Source organism: Caretta caretta, chromosome 8, assembly GCF_965140235.1.
Source record: "Caretta caretta isolate rCarCar2 chromosome 8, rCarCar1.hap1, whole genome shotgun sequence".
Classification (NCBI taxonomy): Eukaryota; Metazoa; Chordata; order Testudines; family Cheloniidae; genus Caretta; species Caretta caretta.
Genome location: NC_134213.1, coordinates 83,361,093 through 83,386,570, shown reverse-complemented (window position 1 = coordinate 83,386,570; position 25,478 = coordinate 83,361,093). Strand labels below are relative to the sequence as shown.

Genomic DNA, 25,478 nt, shown 5'->3' with positions numbered 1-25,478 from the left:
AGTTAAATACATCTAGTAATAAATGTTGTAACTCCTTACATGAAGTGGCACTAATTGCTCAGTAATTGTTAACTGTCTAGTAAATACAGAGCAATGTAATTTATATGTATTTCCTGTTCTTTAGGTTTATCATGCACAATGGGGCAGATCCTAGGGCATGGTTAATCTGTCGGATGGTTCTGTGCTAAGGTGGTTTAAAGCTCATCTTTGCACTCCCTTGATCTTGGTGCAGCTCTGTCCAGTTTAGTCCCTGTGCTGTGTGAAAGCAGCCTCAAGGCTCTTCTAAAAAAGCTGGGCTTCAACCACAAGACCAAAACCATATGTGAGAACCAGGATATCACAGGAGCATCCCTACTACACCTCCGTTCCTCCAGCTATGTCCACTCTTCCCTTGTTACACCAGCAGCGGCTAGTATGAGTGGCTGAAGAACTCCTATGTTAGATCTCTGCCACTGGAGGATCACCCTTACTTTGGAATTATACTTGACATACTGGTTAAACTGGCTTTAGGACCAGACAACACCAACAATGTAGCACAAAGTTGAATAAACTTTACCGAGACCCTATGTTGCTGCAATCCCACTACATAACACAGGAATCAAATGGAGAAAGGACTGGAGGCAACAAACTAAGCCATCAGGAGCTATAATTTTCATACTGTTCTCAATACAGCCAAGAGATGTCATTTTAGTGTGTAATGATCCCACATTGGATCACCCACTAAGGAGTAAATCTGGGGCTTTCAATGCCAGAAACACAGGTCTCTACCAATTGAGATAGGTCCATTAGCTAGTAGCATTAGTACTCTATTATCCTTTATATGAACCAGCCACTGATGTAGGACATGACACTTAGCCAGTGTGTTACAGGTGCATATTGTCTACATTCTAGGCCATGAAATCTTGTTGTTAATCCAAACATTGCTCCTACTGACGCTTAATAAGAATTGCTGCTTGTAAATGATTAGATGATTACACAAAATGTATTAACTTGAAGAGAGCATGGACATTTTCCATCAGTGTGTGTCAGTAACTCATACAGCTTGAGTATCAAATATTTTTAGTTTTCTGAGAAGATATTTACCAATATTTACCAATGGAAAATCGTGTCGGCACAGTCATATGATGCACTGTAGCCATTATAGCTAGAGAGATGTGGATACATATAAATTTATCTGACTAGATGACATATCTCGAGGAAGACTGAGAGACTGATAGAAAAAAACAGTGCTGACAAAAAGCAATGCTCAAAAAAATGAAACCCTAAAATATTAATATATGTGTTTTATTTAATTCTGTAATAATTTTTAGAGTATCTCCCTGAATGCATTTTAAAAAGTACAAAAGTTCACATAGCACGTATTAGTGACTGTATTTCTTCAGCCACTCTCTGGCTGCATCTCCAAGGTAGCAAACATGTGTATCATATATTACTGTGGTCGCTGTGGTGTGTACTATACTTATTTTCATTGCAGAGCAGATTAAATGGTCATGTAAAATACATGAAATAAAGGCAGAGCAATAACAAACACTACCAAGGCTTTGCAATAAAATAATAACATAATAATAATAATACATTAATAATACTCAATAACAACAAAATACATCTACAGTTATCACTCTAGGTTTAGAATGTTTCAAAGACTTGTTTTTCATTGATTTTTTACAAAAGTAGCTTTAAATATCCTGATGAGTTACAAAAGTGATAAAAACATCCAAATACAGAGGGACTGTGTTTATAGATATAAGTCCCCTAGTCTGCCAGCTACGTATGCCAAATTGTTGGGGCTGTCATGGTCATTTGTACGGGGGCACCACTTAAATAATCGCCATTATAAAATATAACTTGCATGAAAATAGCTAGAATTTGGTTGAGCAAGCATGTGTCTTCTTATCATGCTCTCTCTCTTCATACAGCTAATGGCCATACATTGCCTATGACCTGTGCATGAAACTCCCATGGACAGGAGTGGCATATCAACAGGATTCCATGCATGGATCTACTGTATTGTACAGGGGAATTAAGGGTATGATGGTGCAAGCAAAAGCTGTGGACGTAAATCTTAGTTGTTCATGGGAAAAAGAAATGTTTGTGTCTGAATATTTTCAAACTTGAATGCTTAAATATGGGCACCTATTTTCAGAAGTGTTGAACATTCACAGCTGCATTTGAATTCAGGGGGAGTTGTGGAGGCTCAGCACTTTTAGAAATCAGACCACTTATATTCAGTTTTGGTGCCCAACCATGGTTTGAAAACTTGGCCTATGTTTGCATTGTTCCTAGCCCATCATGGAAGCTATATTGGGCTGGCTGTGTACAACGTAAAATGCACATGTATATAAATTTCTTTAAAAGGAAGATCCTTAGCTATGGCATCATATTCCTGATGATGGAAGAATTTGCAGGTGCAATGTGCAACTGACAAGCAGTTCAGGAATCTATAGAACTGGGCCCATGGCTTCTATGCTTCCCCCGACCCTTAACTTATGTGTATTTTATTTCAAAGCCTACAGGTGATTAATATAGTTGGAGAAATCGGAGCCTTACCTCTAAACATACTAAAGCGGAAAACTTTGCTGAACCGATAGCCAGGTCTGTCAAGTTTGGGGCTGAGTATTCTGATAGCCATTCTGCAGGCAGAAGCCCTGAAAGATTCAGTGAATTGTACCATATTAACGTCTCTGTTGCAGTTAGCAGGAAAGCAAGTTTCTTTTTTAGAGAAATAATGTGTAGTCCCCTTACACGACTTGGAGATCCGGAGCTGTACTTGTGCCCAGAGCCCTCAGGGAAGTAAAGATGAAACTTGCCACTTGCATGCTAGGTTCTTTTAGCATTGCATTAGCTAAAGTCACCAAGACAGGAAGACCTGGTTTGGTTTGAAGCAGAACAAATGCAGCAATCATTCGGACTTGAGGATTAATTTTGTGGTTTAGGAACAACTCCAGGGTAATATCTTGTACCTGAAAATAGGAAATAGAATTTTAAGTTTCTGTATGTTTGAACATTTGCAATTAACTATTCATCTTTTCCCATCCTTTACCATAACTGCAGTACAAGTCTTGTGTTAGAAATAAAATCCATGCTTTATTTTTTCCATTTAATTCTTGCAAGTAATGTGGCAACAAAGTTCATAATTTTAAGTTTAGAAGGGACCATTATGACCATCTAGTTTGACCTTATCGGGCCAAAGGACCTCATCCAATGCATTTTGCATGAAACCCAGAACTTCTGTTTGAGCTATAGCAATTCCTTTAAAAAGCTAGTCAATCTTGGCTTAAAGACTTCAAGTGATGAAGAACCCACCACCTACCTTGTAAGTTGTTCCAGTGGTTAGTTACCCTGAATGTGCCTTTATTTTTAGTTTGAATTTGTCTAGCTTCAACTTCCAGCCACTGGATCTCATTATAGCTTTGTCTGCTAGACTGAGCAGCCCTTCTACTATCAGAAATCTCTTCCCCACATAGATACTTGTAGATTCTCAGCTTGATCCAAAGTACTTTAATGCTCAAGCTCTAACTGACCTGATGTTAACTCAATGATGTGGATTAGCAAATGTTAAAATAAAGGTGACTACAAGGATGCAAATATTTCCAAAATGTACACAACTATTTCAAATTAAGCAATGAAATGAAAGGGCACTTGGTAGGAATGATTAGTGCAAATTTGTGTGTGTAGTAAACCACAAACCTGGGATCCCATTGTTTCTCATACAGTGGAACACCCAGTCATGGGCATTAAAATACGTCACATTAGGGTTTTTCCAGAAAGTGCATAATAAATGTAATGAAATAACTGCCTCGGCCACATGAGGAGTGCTGGGCTCAGGGGGAATCACAGCCACAGTACCGCTTTGAAACACCAAAGCAGCTTTTTCTTTTCCACTGAAGAAGAAACCATGGCTCAACCTCCATATCCCTGCTTATATATCTTATGTAACCTAGCAGCTGTTTCCTTATTTTTTCTGCTAAAAACACACTCTGGAGCAGCTAACCCTGGAGCCAATATATGGGATCAAAAATTGGGTATAACAGAAACCCTGATAAAGCCTCAGTGGGATGTTGTGAAGCTGACGTAAAGATTAATTAAAACCATATAATTTTTTTTTTGTTTAGAAAAAGAAAAGAAAACAATAATATTCCACCCTGAGTGATTAAAAAGGAATCTTGAACGTAAGTAAAACTTGAAAACATAAGGTTTCTGGTTTAGAATAAGACTGTTTTCAGGTGAGAGGAGCCGTAAAGCCAGATCTGTGGAGTAAGAGACTATTTTGTGCTGTCTGATCAGAATGTAATTCAAAGACAAAAGTCACATTTAATAAATGTTCTGTTTATGGCTTAAACACACACAATGTCTATACATTAATAATTAGGATTCAAATCTGCAGTATCTATTAGATATCAATATCTATCTAAGATATGGCCCTGATTAATGATTAGATGTGACACTTAATCTATAAAAAGAAAAGGAGTACTTGTGGCACCTTAGAGACTAACAAATTTATTTGAGCATAAGCTTTCATGAGCTACAGCTCACTTCATCCAATGCAGTGAGCTATAGCTCACGAAAGCTTATGCTCAAATAAACTTGTTAGTCTCTAAGGTGCCACAAGTACTCCTTTTCTTTTTGTGGATACAGACTAACACGGCTGTTACTCTGAAACCTGACTTAATCTATAGTTAATATAAATCTTTGGAAAACCTTGCTTTGTGGGTTCTCTCTGACTCCAGTGTTGAAATAACACTAAATACATTTTGATCTGTAACTTATCTCTCATGTATCTTTGGAAAATAAGATTTTAAATGCAAATGCTGACAACAACCCAACAACAGAATAATGAACGTATCCATATACTAAGCTATTCCATGCATTCTGAAATACTGAAGATGAATGTGTCATATGGAATTGGAGGTTCCCACTCATGAATAATGGAACTAATGTAAAGAAAACCACCAGATGTATGTATGAAATGCCACCCCTGTCTTGCAACAAATAGAAACAACACGTTGAGCTTATAGCACATGCTAAAGAGGGATTCTTTGTTTCCTTACCTTTCGTGGGTCTCTCTTGGCCAGGTTTGTCAGGGCCATCACTGCACTAATTTGAACCCTGACTGGGAGATCAGAAGCACCAGGTGCATATCCTGGCATAAACTTCATGATGCGCTTTAGAATGGCTGGATGTCCTACATTCCCAAAGGCCTTCAGGGCCAGGACCATTTCTTCCTCCTTAGCCCTGCCAGATGCTTCAGCTGCAAAATCATATAGTGGCTGAAAAACAAAAAGAGGGTTTAAGTTCCAGTTCGGTTCTGTAGACATACCCTGAGGGGGTGGCTGAGAAGTTTTAGTGTGTTCAGATAATTTAATGAAAGTATTTTAAGTTGCATTTAGTGCTCATAGAAATTGCTGGAAGTTTATCCCTGAAGACTGAAGTTGTGAATTTGTTCTTGGAACAAGTACAGCATAGACAGCAACAGTGCACAGTTCCTCACCAATATACCTTAAACATGATGGGTTAGATGTATAAAGGCAAAAATGGCAGTTAGGACCCAATTCCATTGACTTTCAATGGGAGTTAGGAACCTGGCATTGGTGCATTTGAAAATCTTTCCTTCCCTGGTTAAGAACCCCTCCTAGATGCAAGAAGACAGGCTAGTCTTTGGGCCCATTCTGTCATTAGGCTCTTTTATGAGATGGTTAATAAATGTTCCAATATCTACCAACTGGAGTGGCAGTTGTAACATGGACTTATAGGGAGACCACCAGGCCATTTCATTCTGCTACTTGTAAAGCAAGAAAACCCTAACATTTTTTAGGGCACTGGGCAGCATTTGTACTTGTGATCTAAACTGTCATTTCTGAGTGTGTGGCTAGAACTAACTCTTGCATGGTAGATAACTCTTCTGACTGTACAAACAAGGGCTGAATGAAAAGAGCCAAAGTATCATAGAATTTTTTCAATACATCAGATAGGCCTAAAGAGCAACTTTTGTTTTTTAAGACATCATATTTTTAATCTATTAATCTAGCTCAAAACTTGCACAGGATAATACTAATTGGCAAATCCAAATTTAAAACATTTCCTGTCTGACCCCTTGCTTTGCTTTAAACACTTCCCATTTCCCAGTAACATTTGTCTTAATTAGCTGGGAGGCAGTGTAGCCTAGTGGAGAAAGAGTGCTACACTGCAGTGCAGGACACCTGGGTTCTATTCCTGGCTCTGCACTTGGCCTTCTGGGTGACCTTGTGCAAGTCAGTTTAGCCCTCTATGCTTCTGTTTGCCCATCTGCAAAATGGGGAAAATGGTACTTAACACCTTTGCAAAGCACTTTAAGATATACTGAGGGAAAACACTGTATAAGAGCTAGATATTATTATTGCCAGTGGGCAGTGTAGTCTATTGGTTTAAGTAGATGACTGGGTGCCAAGATTTCTGGGTTCTGTTCCTAGCTCTACAACTGACTCACTGCATGACTTTAGGCAACGAATTAACCTTTGTGTTCCTTAATGTGCACATCTCTTACATGGTTATATTTATCAGTACCATGGAAGTGTGTCATGAGACTTCACTATAAAGCATTTTGAGAGCCTCAGATAAAAGGTGCCATGAAAGCGTCCAGAATGATATGCTTTGTCCTTCCAACCTTAATTGTCTCATTTACAATTTTTCCTTTAAAAAATAAATAAAAGAAATTCAGGCTGTGTACCTGGAGAGCTGACTCAGGGCAGGAGTCTGAAATGGAGCAGTACTTGTGAACCAATGAGCCATAGGCTAGATAGGCAATTCTGTGAAGGAAAGTATCTGAGCGTGGATGTGTCTTTTTCAGGATGAGCTAGAGAGAAAATATTTGGACATTACCATCACTAGCAAGAAATAATTTAATTTTTATTTTGCATTTATGTACATTTTATATAAATTCGCATGCAGGAAAAGGCAATGCATAGCAATTGACATTCCCTGAAAGGTTGGCTTCTTAGCTGATCAGTGGCTGTTACTGTATTTCACATAGTGACCATGCGGTATCTCTGAGAAATTCCAGATTTTGATCTGGGTATTAAGTTCTTGTTGTAATCCAATGGGTGAAAAATCACCCTAGTAGGGAATTTTACTGAGAACTGAGGAGCACATAGTATTCATAAAACTATGAGTGTTCTTTGTGGTTTTATAATTGCCTGAACTGTAGAGACAAAAAGCTAAGATGAATACTAAATATATCCCAATAATTCAGACTGATGGGTATATTTACCATGAAACCATATGCTAACATCAGACTTGAATCCATCATTTTCTGCCCCATAGGTGAACATCTAATCACTGGTCTGCGCTGACATTCATAGAGGGCCAAGTTTTGCTCTTAGAGGCATGGCTCCCATTGAAATTAAGAGGAAATGACTATATGCTTCTAAGGGCAGAATATGTACAAAATTTTATAACGAGCCTGATTCTACTCTCTCTTACACAAGTTCATTCCAGACTGGCATAATTCCCTTGACTTCAGCAGAATTACTCTGATTTATACCAGTCTTGATAGGACAATCAGACCAAATATATTCCGATAAAGCAAAACATGTATTTCTTACTGTCTAGCTGGTTGTGAGGCCCCTGAGTTACCAATCTTGATCTAACTATAAAGTTAATTTGGACAAAAGAATTCCAGAAATCAGTTTGCAACATTAAAACGACATCACTTAAGAATATTCAACTGTTTCATTCTGGCTTCATCTATGTCCCTTTGATTGCTTCCGCCTTGCCAACACAGTCAGGAAATAAACTCTTTTCAACCTCACTAGGGGATATAAAAGCTTTGTATTTTCACAGCCTTTGCAATCTTGCCAAAGGAGTAAATACAGTGGATGCTAGAATTGATGAAGAAAGAACAGAGAGTGTAAAAACATCCTACCACAGCTTCCTCTATCACATCACGGGTTGGTGTACTTAAATGGAAGCCCACAAGCACTGCTTGAGCTCCTTCCAAGTCACTGAGTTCTTTCCTTTCAATTTTATGCCTTAAGAATCTGATTGCACTCTGAGTGGAAATGGCAGGAATTATATCCAAAATCAAGCGCCTGCAATAGGAAAGACAATGATCATTTTCCAGATCTGCATCCGAACACATTAATTTCAGATCTTCAATCATAGTTTTAAGAATTAAAGTTACTATTACCTATATACAGGCCGGCTAGAAAATTGTTTCCAAACTGACTCATAGATATCATCATTTGCTGCCCGGAAAAGCTGTACCAGCTGCAGGAATTTTGGTGGAGCATCACTAGGAACCCGCTCATGTGTGTGCTCTACCAGATACCGCAGGTTTTCCACTATCTGCAAGAAAATTAAAATATACAGTAAGATCAAATATGTTCCCTTTCCCACATGCATCAGCACCAATTTACAGCAAAATATTTACTTCCAGCACTTAATTTTACCTGACTTTCCAAGTTTTTGATTTTGAATAACTGGAAGGGAAGCTGAAGCAATTCACTGCCAAAATGGTACCGAAGTGATCCACGTTTCTGGAATTCTGTTGATGGGACTTCTGGGGAGTGTTTTTCCACATCACTCAGTACCAGCTTCTGCCTGCAAAGGAGAAACCCAGTGAAATAACATCATGAGACCCAGTGTGCAAAATGAAAATTTTGCTCTTAATATTATTATGTATTTTTACAAAAGTGTTTTGTTATCAAGATGCAAAGTTATTCACAAACATATGCACTGAAATCCAGAGAGAGAGCCTTATCCTGAGAGAACCTGCAACTCCCAATACTCAGAACCTCTCAGGGTAAGATCACAGGACATGTGTGTGTTATATGTACATTTGCATACTGAAGTTCAGACAAAAATAACTGACTAGATCCTTCATCAGAAATCATCACTGAATTTTAAGCCTGACTACAGGTTTCCTGAGAGTTCTTACACACCTCTGCACTTTCTAGTTTCAAATGGAAGTGAAAAAAGTGAAATACGGCAAGAAATATTACAGTCTCTTCTTAAATTATTACTGACCCAACTGTAAGCAGAATGTCCTGGGGTTTTCATAAGATGAAATGTTCTCATGAGATTTCCAACCTGATTTCTCAAGCAAAGAGATTCAGATACTATGGAAAAACATCCAAACGTCTGGTAGCTTTTCAAACTGAGCCGAACCATCTCCCTTCATCATCAAGCAGTTTTAACGAAAGGCTGTGTTTGTAAACATTTCTTATCCTTGCCATATTTGTGGCTAAAGGGTTGTGTCCTATCCTGCCAATTACATTTAAATAGTCCATTTAGGACAATATAATACTTTTAGGTATTTGAGTGAACATCTGAGAACATTCCAGTAGATATATGATTGTACTGAATAGTCTCTAAAACCTCCATAGAAAATTGGCATGTTCACTTTGGAATCTCTACAGAGATCCTTGGAAACATTCCACACTCTGTTTCTATCGGACTTTCATAAGATCTTTGCAAAATTATTATAGATTCATAGAATATCAGGGTTGGAAGGGACCTCAGTAGGTCATCTAGTCCAACCCCCTGCTCAAAAGCAGGACCCATCCCCAATTAAATCATCCCAGCCAGGGCTTTGTCAAGCCTGACCTTAAAAACTTCTAAGGAAGGAGATTCCACCACCTCCCTAGGCAACGCATTCCAGTGTTTCACCACCCTCCTAGTGAAAAAGTTTTTCCTAATATCCAACCTAAACCTCCCCCACTGCAACATGAGACCATTACTCCTTGTCCTGTCCTCTTCCACCACTGAGAATAGTCTAGAACCATCCTCTCTGGAACCACCTCTCAGGTAGTTGAAAGCAGCTATCAAATCCCCCCTCATTCTTCTCTTCCGCAGACTAAACAATCCCAGTTCCCTCAGCCTCTCCTCATAAGTCATGTGTTCCAGACCCCTAACCATTTTTGTTGCCCTTCGCTGGACTCTTTCCAATTTATCCACATCCTTCTTGTAGTGTGAGGCCCAAAACTGGACACAGTACTCCAGATGAGGCCTCACCAATGTCGAATAGAGGGGGACGATCACGTCCCTCGATCTACTGGCAATGCCCCTACTTATACATCCCAAAATGCCATTGGCCTTCTTGGCAACAAGGGCACACTGCTGACTCATATCCAGCTTCTCGTCCACTGTCACGACTAGGTCCTTTTTCACAGAACTGCTGCCTAGCCATTCGGTCCCTAGTCTGTAGCTGTGCATTGGGTTCTTCCGTCCTAAGTGCAGGACCCTGCACTTATCCTTATTGAACCTCATCAGATTTCTTTTGGCCCAATCCTCCAATTTGTCTAGGTCCCTCTGTATCCTATCCCTGCCCTCCAGCGTATCTACCACTCCTCCCAGTTTAGTATCATCCGCAAATTTGCTGAGAGTGCAATCCACACCATCCTCCAGATCATTTATGAAGATATTGAACAAAACCGGCCCCAGGACCGAACCCTGGGGCACTCCACTTGACACCGGCTGCCAACTAGACATGGAGCCGTTGATCACTACCTGTTGAGCCCGACAATCTAGTCAACTTTCTACCCACCTTATAGTGCATTCATCCAGCCCATACTTCATACTTTATAAAAATACTCTATAGACAATCCAGTAGGGAGCTCAATACAAGGCTATACAATTAACAGAGATTTTTCCTCTCCAGAAAAGTTATACAATATTACTGGAAGGGCATTGGGGTCAGGAAGTATAATGCCAGGTACACTCAGATAGGTTTCTCTCCCGCTTCCAGGACATGCCAACTCTATAATATACCTTCAGTTCTGAAGTATTGGGAAGAAGCATATGTGCATATATGGGAAAATGAATATCAAGGCTTGGTCTACACTTAAAACTTATATCAGCATAACTATGTCAGCTGGGAGTGTGAAGGGGGAAATAAATCTAGTGACACAGCAATGCCAAATCCACCAATGTAGATTCATCTTGCCAGCAGACACACTCCTCATTGGCATTAGCTAATGCTGTTCAGGGAGATGGTATTAGTATACTGGGAGAACCCCTCAACATACGCTGAATCTACATTGGAGACTGGCATAGGCTGGCATACGCTTTGTAATGTAGCCATGGCCTAAGAGTGGGGTTAAAAGTTAAAATAATAGTAAAACTCCCCCGACTTCAATGGTTGCAGTGTTAGGCCAGCGGTGAACAGTTTTGAAAATCTGACCCCACATGTGTTACATTTTACTTCTGACTTATATGAAATATGTATTTAAATAGCTTTAGTTATCTGACAAATGCTTTCTAGAGACCCAGACTGCAGGCCCTCCTCTTACTACCCCTTATGTGGTTGGCCAATTCTGCTGGACAGTTCATGGAGAATAGGAGCAGGGAGCAGAGCAAACCCACTGCTGAGTCTCTTTTCCACTCTCTGGGGGCATCAAGCAGCCCTTGAGGAACAGGAAGGAAGCAGTCTTTGCTCTCCTGAAGATAGAGGGCCAGGTCCTAAGTGGGTGGAAATCAGAACAGGTCCATTGGCTCCAAGAGAGCTCTGCTAATTTACAACAGCTTAGGATCTGGCACCTGGTCTGCAATTATGCCTGATCCTTTCCTGGGTTGCATCAAACACCTTCCATCATCACCACCCAAATGTGTATCCACATCTGATCCTTAGAGTGTAAAAGTTCTTTAAAATACCTTATCCTACCCCCCGCTTGTTCACTGTTTAACCAAGTTATTATGCCCACTTACACTCCTCTTTGATAATTAATTGGTCTCCAGCCCTTTATTCATTTTTGTTGCAGTTCTCTGAATTCCTAATTTGTCCTTATCTTTCTGGTATTGCAGTGCCTAGACCCATAGGCTATAGTGGAGGAGCCAGTTCCTCACAGAATTTTATGGAGCAATGCCAGTTGATGTAAGCTAGGATCTGGCTTGAGGTGAAATATATCTAAGTGATAAAAAGAACTCTCTCTCTTCCCTACTTTGAGACATGATGCCTCTGTATAAAAAGCCCATAACTAGAGCTGGTCATAAAATAATTTGTTTCTGTGGAAAATTTTGTAGAAAATGAAAAAAAATTCATAAAGAAAACATGAAACTTTTTGGATTTCAGCTGAAAACTGGAAGGTTTAAATTTTCAGCCAAATATTTTCAGGTTTTGGCCACAATGTTTTTGACATAAATTCAAAATTTTCCACAGACAGCAAACATTTTAGTGTAACATTTCTTTGGTTAAAACCCCAGTTACCCATCAAAAGCAGTTGTGATGGAAAATTATCAACCAGTCATACCCATAACTGCACTGGCAACATGGCAAATTTCAAACTGCTGTGAATATCCACATGGGTCTCTTTCAGTGACGTGGTTTTCTAGGGATCTTCCTTTTAGTGAGTAACTGTGTGCCAGAGTATTTTACTACAAATACATTAGTTTGCATTTTTCAGATCAAATTGCATTTATCTTGGTTTTTAAGGCATAAATCAAATATCCCAGAGAAATAAACTCATCAAATACTGCCAACTTTAGCTAGCAAAATTTGGATAGTGATGCACATGTTTCAGATTTATGACCAACAGTGAATGTTGATTTTTTTATTATCTGGTTGAGGCTTTATATAATGTAATATTGCCAGTCAACATGTGGTAGGTGCAGAGGTCTCATTTCAGTTAGGGAATTTGACTAGATGCTGAATTAGTGAATTAAAGGGATATGTAATTTTGGATCAGCTATGCAAATGCACAGTACCTTGCTTCTACGACAGCATCCCCTCCAGTGACCTCATTGAATGGTGTGAACTGATGGACTTCTTGGACATCAGCTTGTACAATTAAAGCCTCCTCATGGGAAGATTTGATTTTGTAATTGTAAGTAGTGGTTGCCCGGGAATACTTGTTTTTCTACAGAATGAAAAAGTGACAAATAGAAAGTTATTTAACCATGAATAGAATTCATAGATAGTAGGCTCAGAAAATATCACTTATACCATCCAGTGTGACCCATTTGTTTGCAGGGCTACTCTCTATACCAGGGGTGGCCTATATATTCATTGTATGCACCTCTCTTCAGAAGTTAATATGCAGCTCCTTGTAGAGGCACTGACTCTGGGGCTGGAGCTACCGGCGCCAACTTTCCAATGTGCTGGGGGGTGCTCACTACTCAACCCCGGCTCTGCCACAGGCCCTGCCCACCTCACTCCTCCCCTTCCCCCCCACCCCGAGCCTCCTGCACGCCACGAAACAGCTGATCGGGAGGTGCTGATCGGCGGGGCTGACGGTGGGTGGGAGGCTCTGGGAGTGGGGTCGGGGAGCTGCTAGGGGGCTGCTGATTTATTACTGTGGCTCTTTGGCGATGTACATTGGTAAATTCTGGCTCCTTCTCAGGCTCAGGTTGGCCACCCTGATCTATACTATTCCCATTAATGTCCTATGTGAACTAGCATATTTACATAATGGAGTTCAATCCCATTGCTCATGCTGCTAACAATTTTAAGCATAAACTTTTCTTTCCTTAAATTTAAGCAACTGATCATTTTTTTGAGAGGGCAGAATTTTGTTCTGAACAGAGACAGCATGAGAGATATGTACCCCTATTCTGATGGCATAATGTGATACAGAGGCTTTGCATTGGCCAATACACATGAATACCATGCAGAAAGCAAATATAGATAATTAAATATAACAAGCCTGATTTGCCTTCTGCTTAAAGTGGTCTAAATCAGGAGCCAATGTAGTAAATGGGTGCAAAATGAATGCATGTGAGAGAAGAATCAGAAGAATCAGAATGTGTTTAAATATAAATCCATCTTACTTACTTCTCTGCAGGCTGGGCACTGGCAAGTGTATGCAGCACCAGTGAACATCTGAGCTCTCTCATCACAGCTGTTTAGGTCCTTGGATTTTGTCACATAGATTTGACTTGCTCGCCTGTTTTCTTGAATCACATAGGTTGTATTGCAAACACCATCGATCCCAGCCTGCCAAAAATTAGAACCAATCAGCTCTCAGAGAATGCTGCTCTTGATGCAGAATTGCTGGATGCCTAACATGGAGATCTACTATGCTCTGACCATATTTAAAAACCATGCATATACTGTCAAAGGGCCAAAGCAGGGGTCCCATTGAAAGCACGGACAAAATTCCCACTGATTTCAGTGGGACAAAATTTCGGCTCAGTGGGAGGCTTGTATCAATTGCCAATTAGGGACTATGGAATAGGAGATATAATTTGGAAAAATTAATAAATATGTGTTGAAATAATGTGATCAGTCAGAATTAAACTTCAAAAGCAAGAGATTTTTGAGTTGCGGCCGATACTTTGCCCTTAAAAATCCCATTATACCTAATCTCCAGCTCATACATTCCTCTATTAGAGGCTTCAGAATAGCAGATAATCTGACACACAATGTGAGCAGCAATAATTACACATTAGTTAAGAACAGTGGAGCTTTAACTGTGGATTTTCTTGCATTTGAAGGTTTAACTCAGATGTTTAATACTACTTTAAGATTTTATATGTTTAAGGTGCATTGGTTCTCTTCAGTCAGTGAACAGGACTTCTACTAATGTTAAAGGGAGATAAGTGAATGTATTTTGGGGAGGAATGGTTCATTTCCTAACTTTTCATTGTTAATGGTAGTGTACAATTGCTCCAGGGACTTAGAGGTACGGGACCTGATTTTGTAGACCTCAGTTAAAACTCCCATTAATTAAGTGATCTCCTGTAAGCCATTTATCACCTGATTCTGCATTCCTTAAATACCCCACACTCTTATTGACCTCACAGGAGTTTAGGAGGCACAGGAAATACAGAGTAACGCTCTGCAGCTCAGGTTTACCTTATCGTGATGCCTATCTTCCTTTGTAAAGTGCTTTGAGATCCTCAGGGAAAGATCCCAAGGTTTATTAATCAGTAAATGACTGAGTAAAATAATGAAAACTCAGAGAAGATTTCAGTAGCTAACCCCATATGCGCAGGTTGGCAATGGACTACCATATGTAACGAATTCATTTAGAAATAATGAAGATGTGCAACTAGGCATTGCAAAATACGGCATATACTACAGCTGCAAGGTCTCAATATGGTGCTGCGGGTGGAATAAATATTGTGAAAAATATGAGATCCTGAAGCTCATTTCCAAACCTTTTTCTGATCATATCAAGTAAACAAAAGTTGTTTTGATCTACATTTGCAATACAAATATTTTGAAAGCACAATAATATCAATGAAATGAAACCCAACCTCATCAATGTAAATATATCTATGCAAAACTAAATAAATTTCAATCTGTGTGGTGAATTTCAATGTGGGGAGACTTAAAAAGGTATTAAAACCCATAAAACAGTGGAAATTCCAACAGAACATTAAGTACAGCTGTAAATGCTATTATAATAACACAACAGCATATGTACTATATTCCTTCTCAAATAGGACCTAAAGGAGATTAAAGTATACATGATTTCTTAGAGACATCAAATTGCTATTATTTCTAGATGAAATGTTAATGATATGCAGAGGGTTTAAGCTTATTTTAATGCATTATTAACATTTTTTTAGGCTAACATTATAGCTTTCAGAGTGGTTTCCTTTTTCCTTTTACCACCCAACAAGCCATGTTTTCTTAGTTTCTAATGTTGTTAATGGACTCCTGAAATCATTTAATCAATTAGATTAAAAATCTATACATTTCTCTGGACCATTAAGGTACAGATCTACCAGTGGTGGTACAGAATAAATGAACAACTTTCCTCTAAGTCAAGATGTTGCTTACTAGTAAATATACACTTAACACTGAATTCAGATAAATGTGTTAGAAGAACCAGAAGTGTATCCTTATTCAAATTACACCCAAACATAATTACCAAAGCAAAGTGCTCACCTCCTGCAAGTTATATGTATTCTGTGACTTCTTCAGGGTGAATTCTAGCACATTCAGAAATCCTCTATAGAAATTAAGCCCATCATCTGAGAGAGAATCTGGAGCCATAAGATTTCCAACACGGCCATTACTGTATTCAAATTTGATGGGGTTTCTGAGTTGTGCTGAAAATGCCTGGGTCAGTTTAGATGACCGTGCGAACGGCTCTCGAGGCCAGATACCATTGTATTCTGCTGCTTCGAGTGAATAAACCTGGGAGAGAAGGGGAAATAGATTTCCTATTAACGTTTTTCCATTAACTTTTCTTCTTAGGATTTTAGGAAGCAATACCTCAAGATGAAGCCATGACAGGGACTTGCGGATGTGAAAAGTGGCTGAGTGGGATGTTTCCGCACATACCCATTCTTTGTCTCAATTCACAGATCATCTGTCTGGCCCAAAGGTTGGCCTGTGTACAGAACTGAGCCAGAGAAGAGCCACGCTAAGCTGAACTTGACCATCAGAACTGCAGAAGACCTGCAGTAAATTGTGGGGAAAGTCAACGCTGTATGAAGGAGCATTAACTTTGGTGGCACTTGCTATGATCCCCCTAACTGAAGTCACAAAGCACAGCCAAGGGTAGAGCTAATAGTGACGTGGCTGCTGAGCTATTCTTAGAGTCACAATTAGTGTGGGGGTTAGAAAGCAGAGTGGAGGAATTGTCCCTCCCTGTACATTTTACTAGAGAACCTTGGGGTTGGAAGCTCAGAGAGCTGTAGATCTCTCTTCTCCACTTCATATTGTAGCCCTGCTGCAATGCAAAACTCTCCCCCTCCCCTGCCTCCCGCGCAACACACTACCCCATCAGTGTGCTTCTGCCATATAAGTTCAGTCTCCAGAGCCCATTCAGTACTTGGGCTTTCAGTGGAGACTGCCAACATGGGTGAGAGTTATGCTGGTGGTTTTATGATGAAGACACTTGTCTACTGGGAAGGGGTCTGACACCATTAATTTTGACTTGAGGTGGATATGAACCAGTGGCCTACAAGTGAAAGGTTAATCTTCTGCGCCATTCACTTCTCCAAAACCACATGCTTTAAATTTAACAGCATAAAAATAAACTTCCCCTGTAGCTGAAAGGGCATACCATGTTACATAACCAAAGAGAGAAATTTCCTGTTGTCTTTCATTATATCCTATAAGAATACACAACAGCAGGCAGCTACTTCAGTTAGAAAGTTCCTGCACTTTTCAGGCACTTATTAGGAGACAGCCACTAGTCTTTCCTATCTAGAATTTAAATTTGCCAAGTGAAATCTGTTAAAAAGATGATTTTTCTTCCACACACATACAAGACTAAATGGAACCAGTCCAGATCAAGGGGTATGTTTCAATACATTCATTGGAAGCACACATAGGCTTACATTAAAGATCAAAATCATTTTCATATAATCAGAAATCTTTAGTAATTACTCAGAAATGTTAATGTCAGCATACAATAAAGGAATACAATCTCAGTGTAGCACAACATGGCACTTCCCCACTGAAGCTAAAGAAACAGCCAGAAAAAAATACTTATGCCAGATATCGAAATACATCCAGCTGCTATAATATGTTTATTTCTGTTTGTTTGCTAGTTGCAAAATCAGTTGATTAAATAATCGTAGGTTGTAGAGTTTGGGAATAATTGAATTGATCCAGTAATAAATTATTATGCATTTGAAATTACATTCTGTTGTCTCCCTGACCACAAAGCAGAAGAAATCCTTCAAGCCCAAGGTTGGCTTGAGCTGAGAATTACCTGACAAAGTGCAAATAGAATATAGAAAACTGCATAAAAAAATAACAGTGTCAGTTACATTCTGCCTGAGTAAGCAAAACATATGATGAAACTTAATTATTTCCCCAAAGCTTGGGAAAAAGAGTCATGTAGGAAGATAATTTCAGCTTTCACATTGGATACATTTTCTTACCCTAATAAGACAAAGTTTTGGCCCGATACCACTGATTTCCACTTTACATTTTACTTTTATTCCAGCTCTTGCAAGTCCTCTGTCTGGAAGTCCACTGAGAAATACACTTTCATAATCATATGTGTAAGCCTTGTTTTCTTTGAAACCAGGTTCTGTAAAGAAACAATGCTCCGTAAACATTATAGAGAACCTATAGGATATATTTTATTATACTAAGCTCCAAATAGGAAAGATCAATTTGTTCATTTTAATATTACTTCTGAAGCACATTAGCAGTTGTAAAACTAAATTAAATATTCATACACCTTTCAGATTATATTTCAATTGCACTCATTAGAATGATATAATCTGATAGGAAAAATACTTACCATAATTAAGATGCTGACTCCCTGAAAGAGAAAAAAATATAGAAATTATGACAAAGAGTCATTTTACAATTTTTTTTAAAAAAATTACTGTCCAAATTTTTATCTCAACCTGTGAAGTACATACTGCATAATACTTTCTAGTTAATGATGTTAATTTTTCAATACAGATTTTTATTCTAAGGTCAGAATATATCCAAATTTTCCTCCCCTAGACAATGGAGAATTTGCAATCGGGTTTTCTTTTCTATTTATGCAAATTTGAAGTTTATATTTATAAATGAACACAATTAGTCTCTTAAGCCTTATTCAAAAAAGTCTCTGCTAGAAACCTATCCAGATAGATAAGGTGCTTACTTACCCACAAGGGTTAAAGTCAGAGCTAGAATTAAGTCCCTCATTATGAAGGATAAGCTAAAGGTGAATGTGCCGGGTTCTCTTTTATAAAGGCATAGTGTATCATGTGTTCATCGAAGTGAGGTTCCAAAATAAATAAGCATATTTCAGAATCAGTATTGATCAATCAAAAACCAAACATTTCTTGGGGTAGGAATGCTGTTAATGCAAACCTATTGGATAATTTAGACCAAGTGTATCTTTTCTATGAAATATGGAATCTATTTTTGATATTTCTTGTTTTCACCCTTTTTCCCATTTCCACACACACATTTCTACAATAATTCAACAACTGGCAATAAATATTTGGGCTTACTTTAAGAACAGTGGAGCCAGATTCACAGCTGATGTAACTCAGCCTAGCTCCATTGAATTCAGTGAAGTCTTGATGATTTACACCTCCTGCGTATCTAGACCACAAACTCTTTGAGACATGCATCAGTTCTTCAAAGTGACATAATCTTAAAGGAGGATTAGTGCATGATTTAATCTTCTAGTGACTTAGATTTGTGCATGCTGCTTTCGGTCACAATCCTGCAGAGAAAACCATGCAAATGCAGAGCCCCACTGAAGTCAGTGAGGCTAAGTGACTGCGCATGGCTCCCCCTGCAGTTCTCTTTGCAGGAGTGGGGTCTTATTACAGACTTGTGTGAAGCTATCTGGGGAGAGCAATCCCCTCAGTACTCCCTCAGATTCTGTTGCTGGTGACATGCGTATCAATCTTGAATAAATGGGCTGGCCATTTAGGTCAATGGCATTACTCTAGATTTACACCATAAAAATGAGAGGAAAATTCACCATTTTAATGGGAGCACAGAATCACAGGGCTTGGAGAAACCTCGAGAGGTCGTCAAGTCCATACCCCTCTGCTGAGGCAGGACTGTGTATACCTAGACAAGTGAACCTATTTTGCTGTGTGATATCTTAAGAGGAGACTGTAAGAAAAGGCAGTGGGTAAAATTTTCAAAAAATCTGTGTGTGTTAGGTGCGTTACATCCCATTGACTTTGAAAGGAATGGCCACTAAATCACTTAGGTGATTTTGAAAATGTTACCCACTACCTTCCACTTGTCTTATATAACTTTTTGATGCCCAACTTGTTGTAATAATGGCAATTATTTTAATCTTCCTTTGGAAAAAGTTCACAATGTGTTGCAAATCCTATTTCTCCCAAAACTAAGAGAACCTCATTTATGCACATTTTGAATGAGCTTATGTCCATTTTGAATGTAACCTTGCCTTAAGGGCAAATGTTTTATGTAAATTACATATCAAGTAAAAGACATAATTTTCAAGTGGCTGGGTGCTAAGGTTGTTCTGTGCAGAGGGGAGGAGAACTCAAATATACATCTAGTATTTTTCTTTGAGGCTGTGAAAGTTTAAAAAGTGCTTGCAAGCTAGATGCACATGCAGGCAGCTAAAATACATCCTTAAAAGAAGAAAAAGATTTCCTTAGGATGCTACTTCATTAAGAAGAAGAAGAAGTAGGAAAAATGGTGCTGGATTTTTAAGGCTGATTCTGGGCCTAAAAATCTATTCTGTGGAGGCCCCATTGACTAGTTCCCTCTTATCCAGATCCATATTTAGGTCGTTGGTTCAGTGCCAGTTCAGATGGTAGAATACCACCTTATAGAATAATCAAGAGTAAATGGGTTTTCCTTAACATTTTCTCTTCAGATTGTTAACTAGACCCTCATGTTTCCCATCTTGTGGCTATCTGATGAGATCACTGTGTTTGCAGGCAATAGGGGTTCAGTGGCATCCATTTGCAGGTAGCATGTATATTGCCATAAGTGGCTTTATTAAGAGATGGATTTCAATGGAGTTACACCACCATAAAACTGGAAGGACACAGTGGCGAATCAGGCCCATAGTGTGCATCAGTAGCTTCCAACTTTGAAATTGGAACTGTCATTTGGTCTTATTAACTGCTATCAACTCAGCCTTCAATTTTCAGTGGGGCCTAAAGGAGTTTGATGCCCAACTATCATTGACTTTCAATGGGAGATGGGACACCTACCTCTATTGAAAATGTCAGCCTAAAAGAATGTCCCATTCTGCCTTTCCAAGTATCACCATCTTTCCCAACTCACATGTTCCGTCCACTTGATGTTTCCCCATCAAAGATGTAATCTGCATAATGTGGAGAAAGAGACAGAAAGTTTGCACGTCTCTAAATAAAATGCTACAAAAATATATTAAAGAGGTGGCAGTGAATAGCCCAAGAAGATCTTTGAGACCTGGAGTTCGAATATTAAATGTGTAAGTGCGTACTCTCTCATTAACTTTCTTTTAAGAAACTCTAATTTAATTTCAATACGATTTAGTTACTGTTAATGAGAAAAGTGTGAGAGACATGAAAAATTCACTGACTGGTTTCAGAGTAACAGCCGTGTTAGTCTGTATTCGCAAAAAGAAAAGGAGTACTTGTGGCACCTAAGAGACTAACCAATTTATTTGAGCATAAGCTTTCGTGAGCTACAGCTCACTTCATCTGATGCATACTGTGGAAACTGCAGAAGACATTATATACACAGAGACCATGAAACAATACCTTCTCCCACCCCACTCTCCTGCTGGTAATAGCTTATCTAAATGGCCCACCTTGATTATCATATACATTGTAAAGAGAGTGGTCACTTTGGATGGGCTATTACCAGCAGGAGAGTGAGTTTGGGGGGGGGGGAGGGGCGGGGGCGGAGGGTGAGAAAACCTGGATTTGTGCTGGAAATGGCCCAACTTGATTATCATACACATTGTAAGGAGAGTGATCACTTTAGATAACCTATTACCAGCAGGAGAGTGGGGTGGGAGAAGGTATTGTTTCATGGTCTCTGTGTATATAATGTCTTCTGCAGTTTCCACAGTATGCATCCGATGAAGTGAGCTGTAGCTCACGAAAGCTTATGCTCGAATAAATTGGTTAGTCTCTAAGGTGCCACAAGTACTCCTTTTCTATTCACTGACTGTATAGTTTTCTTACCCCTTTGCCTTTGTTGATTAGGGCATTAAGTATATAATGGTGACTGTTGGAAGTATTTGATAAAATGCAAGTCTATTACTAATGAAGGAAATACTTATTTTTTTTGCAATCACATTATTTGCAGACTATAAAAGTGGCTGTATGTATAATATTTTCTGAGTGGTAACATTCAGAATTCTGCTGCTTCTGTTACTGTTCTTTAATTCTACTGTAATCAATGATATAACTCAATGATATAGCCTGACCGCTGCAGTAATATTGTGCCATCATGATGAACTGGCCAGGCTTGCATAGTACAAAATGTTGAAACACTGTAAGTAAGGCTATTCATGTGAGACTATTAACACAGTATTGGAACAATGTGTAAGAGGCAATCATACATTTTAATATGGTGCTATAAGATGTTTCTATTTTAACAGTAGGTTTTATAGTTCAGTTAGCCTTGTTCTAGCATTACTTTAGTGATGGGTGATCCTTAAAAGGATTAAAGTTTGTGATCAGCGTGTATAAGCACCCAAATATTGGATGCTTAAAGGTATGTCTACACTGCAATCAGAAGATATGATTGCAGCACATGTAGTCCTGCCCTCCTAGGGCCCTGGGTACATACTCAAGTGGCTGCCACCCATGCTCCTGAAGTTTCACTGCCATTATTATTCAAGCTAGCTTTGCTATCTCAAGTATGTCTCATGTGCTGAAATCACACCTCCTGACTGCAGAAAAGAGACATCCTGAGATAACTGAATCTACGTAGTATCCCTATGTTCCATTCATCAACAGTTCCTGCAAAATTTTGTCCCTACCTCACCATAGCTCCTGAATCCCCACTACCTGAGTTTGTTTTCCTGGATGTCGTGAAGAAAAAGCTACAGGAATTTGTTACACCTTTCGTTATTTTCAAGGGGGAGCCTGGTGGACCATTCCCCACCCCTCACAAATTCACTGGGTACCTGAAAGACAGCCCTAGAGTTTTGCCACTGACTTTGAGGGGAGTAGCACTGGGCCCTAATCTAGCTTTTCTGCAAAACATCCAGGTCAGAAGGAATAAACAACCTACCACTTTAAGAAATCAGATTAAAAGCAATGAACACCACTGAAATATACCTAAAATAAATATAGCTAAAAAACCCCTACAGTAACAAGCTAGTGGGTACATACTTTCACAATGGAGGAAAGAATTTGTAGTCTGGCCACAGACTTCATTTGCAAACTGCAAAGGTATTGCTAAAATACAAACAATAAGCAAAGCACGATTTTTAAAATGATGGGAGCATCTTAAAAAAAGGCAAATGAAAGAAGTTCACAATGCTGCTATTCTATGCCATTTCCACAGCAACACATGTAATAAGGACTGTGATGTGAACTATTTCAATATGTGGGGGTGGGGAGAGTTCCAGAGAGCACTATGGCACCATATACTTACAAGGGCTGCAGCATGATAAGGTAGGATGCTTTGAATTTACAAGTACGTGTACCAAAAATGAAATATGAATACAGGCTAATTAACCCAATCAGAACTATTGCTTCCATGCTGCCATTGTCCTTCATAACAGATTCCACTCAGGTAACAGTCTCTTATTATCTGCTGTTGGACTGCTGCTGATAGCCCCACATTCTCCTTGCTCTGTATTTATGTTGCTGAATTATGGTGCAGTGATGCCACTTTCATCCTGCTAATATATTGCCTAACAACAAAGAAGGGATTAGCAAAACAGCTCCCAAGCAACCTCTGTAGGTTAAAATGGATGCAATCGCGTGGCTAAGATTTTTGCCTTTGAATTGTACACAGCTTCTATAGCTGGAGAAAGGTTAAAATGACCAAACAAATCATATCTAACATTCAGTCACTGAGAAATTTTAAAAAATATTGAATAGCCACTGTTTCAGTGTGGCTTACAAGACAATGTTTTGTACTCCCTCTGCTGGCTCTGGGGCAGTGGATAACTAACAAGGAATGTTCTCTAGTTTGGGCCGGGCTGCCAGATGCTGATTGTCTGGCATTCATCTAGAGACTTTGCTACATCAGTTTGCTTTAAAAGTTTCTTTTGTTGTTCTAAAACAACAAAAGCCCTGGCAATTCAGTCCAATGTACTAGAGATAAAGTTGCAGGCCCAATTTTCTATCATGTTACCCCAGTTTAATACTGGTTAGCACCACTGATTTCAGTGGAGTCATACCGGTGAGACCAGACGCAGTGCCTTCACAATGATATTGATGGCAAAATTATTTATTATTTCTGTCTTTCTTTTGGAATATGCAAAAACTAAAAGGGGGCATCAATCCAAAGCCCACAGAAGAGCTGGTTGGAACATTTTCAATGAAATGGTTTGTCATTGAACTGTGTTGTTTCGTTGCAACTGAAATCTTTCGTGGAGATGTACCAGTTTCAATGATCTTTTCAACAGGAAAGCTTCTGAGGTCCAGGGCAGACTCTTCAGTCATTTCCACAGAGAGAGAGAGAGAGAGAGAGAGAGAGAGGGAGGGAGGGAGGGAGGGAGAGCGAGACATAGATAGATAGAGAGAGAGCCCTGAATTGAACCCCAGCCTTTTCAAAAATGGATGCTTGAACACAATTCTTTGTCACAAGATTGTTTGAAAGGTTTTGTTTTCAAAAATAAATTTCAAAATCTCAGATGTTGTCTATAAATGGAATTTTCCTCCAGCCAGCTCTAGTCCTCAGCTCCCCTGACAAAAGCCATAAGAACAAATGATACTAATTATCAGCTAACCCCACAACAGCCAACAAAACTCCACCCCTCATAGAATGCCCACCTCAGAACAAAATTATATTTCATTTTATTTTTGAGCTTCTACAATGGGATTAAAGATAAAAAAGAGGAAAATAATTTTTGAAAAAAGGCAAATTATTAAATTAGCTGGAAATTATATCTCTACAGAAACGGCAGGCACTGATTCATCATCATCATCCCCATCATCAGCTGTCAGGCTAATTACTTGGCTTCAGCTTTTTTTTTTTTTTTTTTACTTGAGACAGTCTTTGGATAGGGAAAATGTCAGTCAACTTGATGTAAGAGTGAGGTCACATCTGAGTGCTAGCAGATATCTGCTATAAATTCATCTTGCCCTAATTCAGATTTCATGGTCAGGCAGCTCTTAATTTATGTGGCATTGGTATCCAGACACAGCATCAAGTCATACTGAAATTTAGCCTTTGCATAAAAATGTGTCTTCACTTAACTCACCTCAGTGAGGAAACAGTGTCTGTACAAACAGGATGCTCGAGAGATACAAACAGTTAGTGTACCTAGCTTTCAAACACAGTTCTTGTATAAGGGGCACTGCATGTGGTTGTATTCCTGGTTATAGTAACAGTGGACAATAAGGAGAGAAACACCAGTATAATGTTTTATGCTGATACGCTTTGCCTGGCTGCCAGCATCATTACCCTCAGTAGGTATGTATGTATAGGATTGTGGAGGTATTCTGTCTACCTTAACAATAAGGCACACAGAATGTATCTGGGATCATCAGAAGAGTACATGCCAGAATGGCTATTTTTATAACCTTTCACGAGAAGTGCTCTGGGCCCCCCACATTTACTATAATCTAAGAGCCATTGTAGAAGGGAGCCCACGTTTCTCCATAATCTACCACCTTCATGAAGTTGTCGAATGTGACTCTCTCGTGCTCTGGGAGCACAAGGACTGAGACCTTTTTCAGAAGTGCTTAAGGAAGAGGAGAATTCTCCATACACCCTCTCTCTCCTCCATTATATCCCATGCCAGGCCACCCATAATCTGGCTCTAGCCTTTAAACTCTCCTGGGCAAAGATTTGATTTTATGTGCTTTTTAAAAAAGCATTGTGTACATTTATGGTACTATCCAGATAAATACTCATTAATAATTACATTTATGTTATGGTTCCACCCAAAATGTGCTAAGAGCTTTCCAAATGCAGAGGAAGCCATTGCCACTGCTCCAAAGAGCCTACAAAAACAATAGTATTTCTCAGGCAA

The 25,478-nt window shown here is 39.2% G+C and overlaps 1 protein-coding gene across 1 annotated transcript in view; it reads right to left on the bottom strand.

The window, feature by feature from the left end:
* Nucleotides 1-18,523, bottom strand: part of LOC125641856 (vitellogenin-1-like) — a 44,732-nt gene extending 26,209 nt beyond the window's left edge. The window contains exons 1-13 of the mRNA XM_048862369.2: nt 18,484-18,523; nt 18,126-18,146; nt 17,758-17,909; nt 15,806-16,057; nt 13,742-13,903; nt 12,676-12,827; nt 8,424-8,574; nt 8,162-8,319; nt 7,898-8,063; nt 6,704-6,829; nt 5,049-5,267; nt 2,743-2,960; nt 2,548-2,645 (exon numbers count right to left, since the gene is read on the bottom strand). Of these exons, the coding sequence (XP_048718326.2) occupies nt 2,548-2,645; nt 2,743-2,960; nt 5,049-5,267; nt 6,704-6,829; nt 7,898-8,063; nt 8,162-8,319; nt 8,424-8,574; nt 12,676-12,827; nt 13,742-13,903; nt 15,806-16,057; nt 17,758-17,909; nt 18,126-18,146; nt 18,484-18,523 (1,915 nt within the window). The remainder of the gene's footprint in view (nt 1-2,547; nt 2,646-2,742; nt 2,961-5,048; nt 5,268-6,703; nt 6,830-7,897; nt 8,064-8,161; nt 8,320-8,423; nt 8,575-12,675; nt 12,828-13,741; nt 13,904-15,805; nt 16,058-17,757; nt 17,910-18,125; nt 18,147-18,483) is intronic.
* Nucleotides 18,524-25,478: the final 6,955 nt, after the last annotated feature.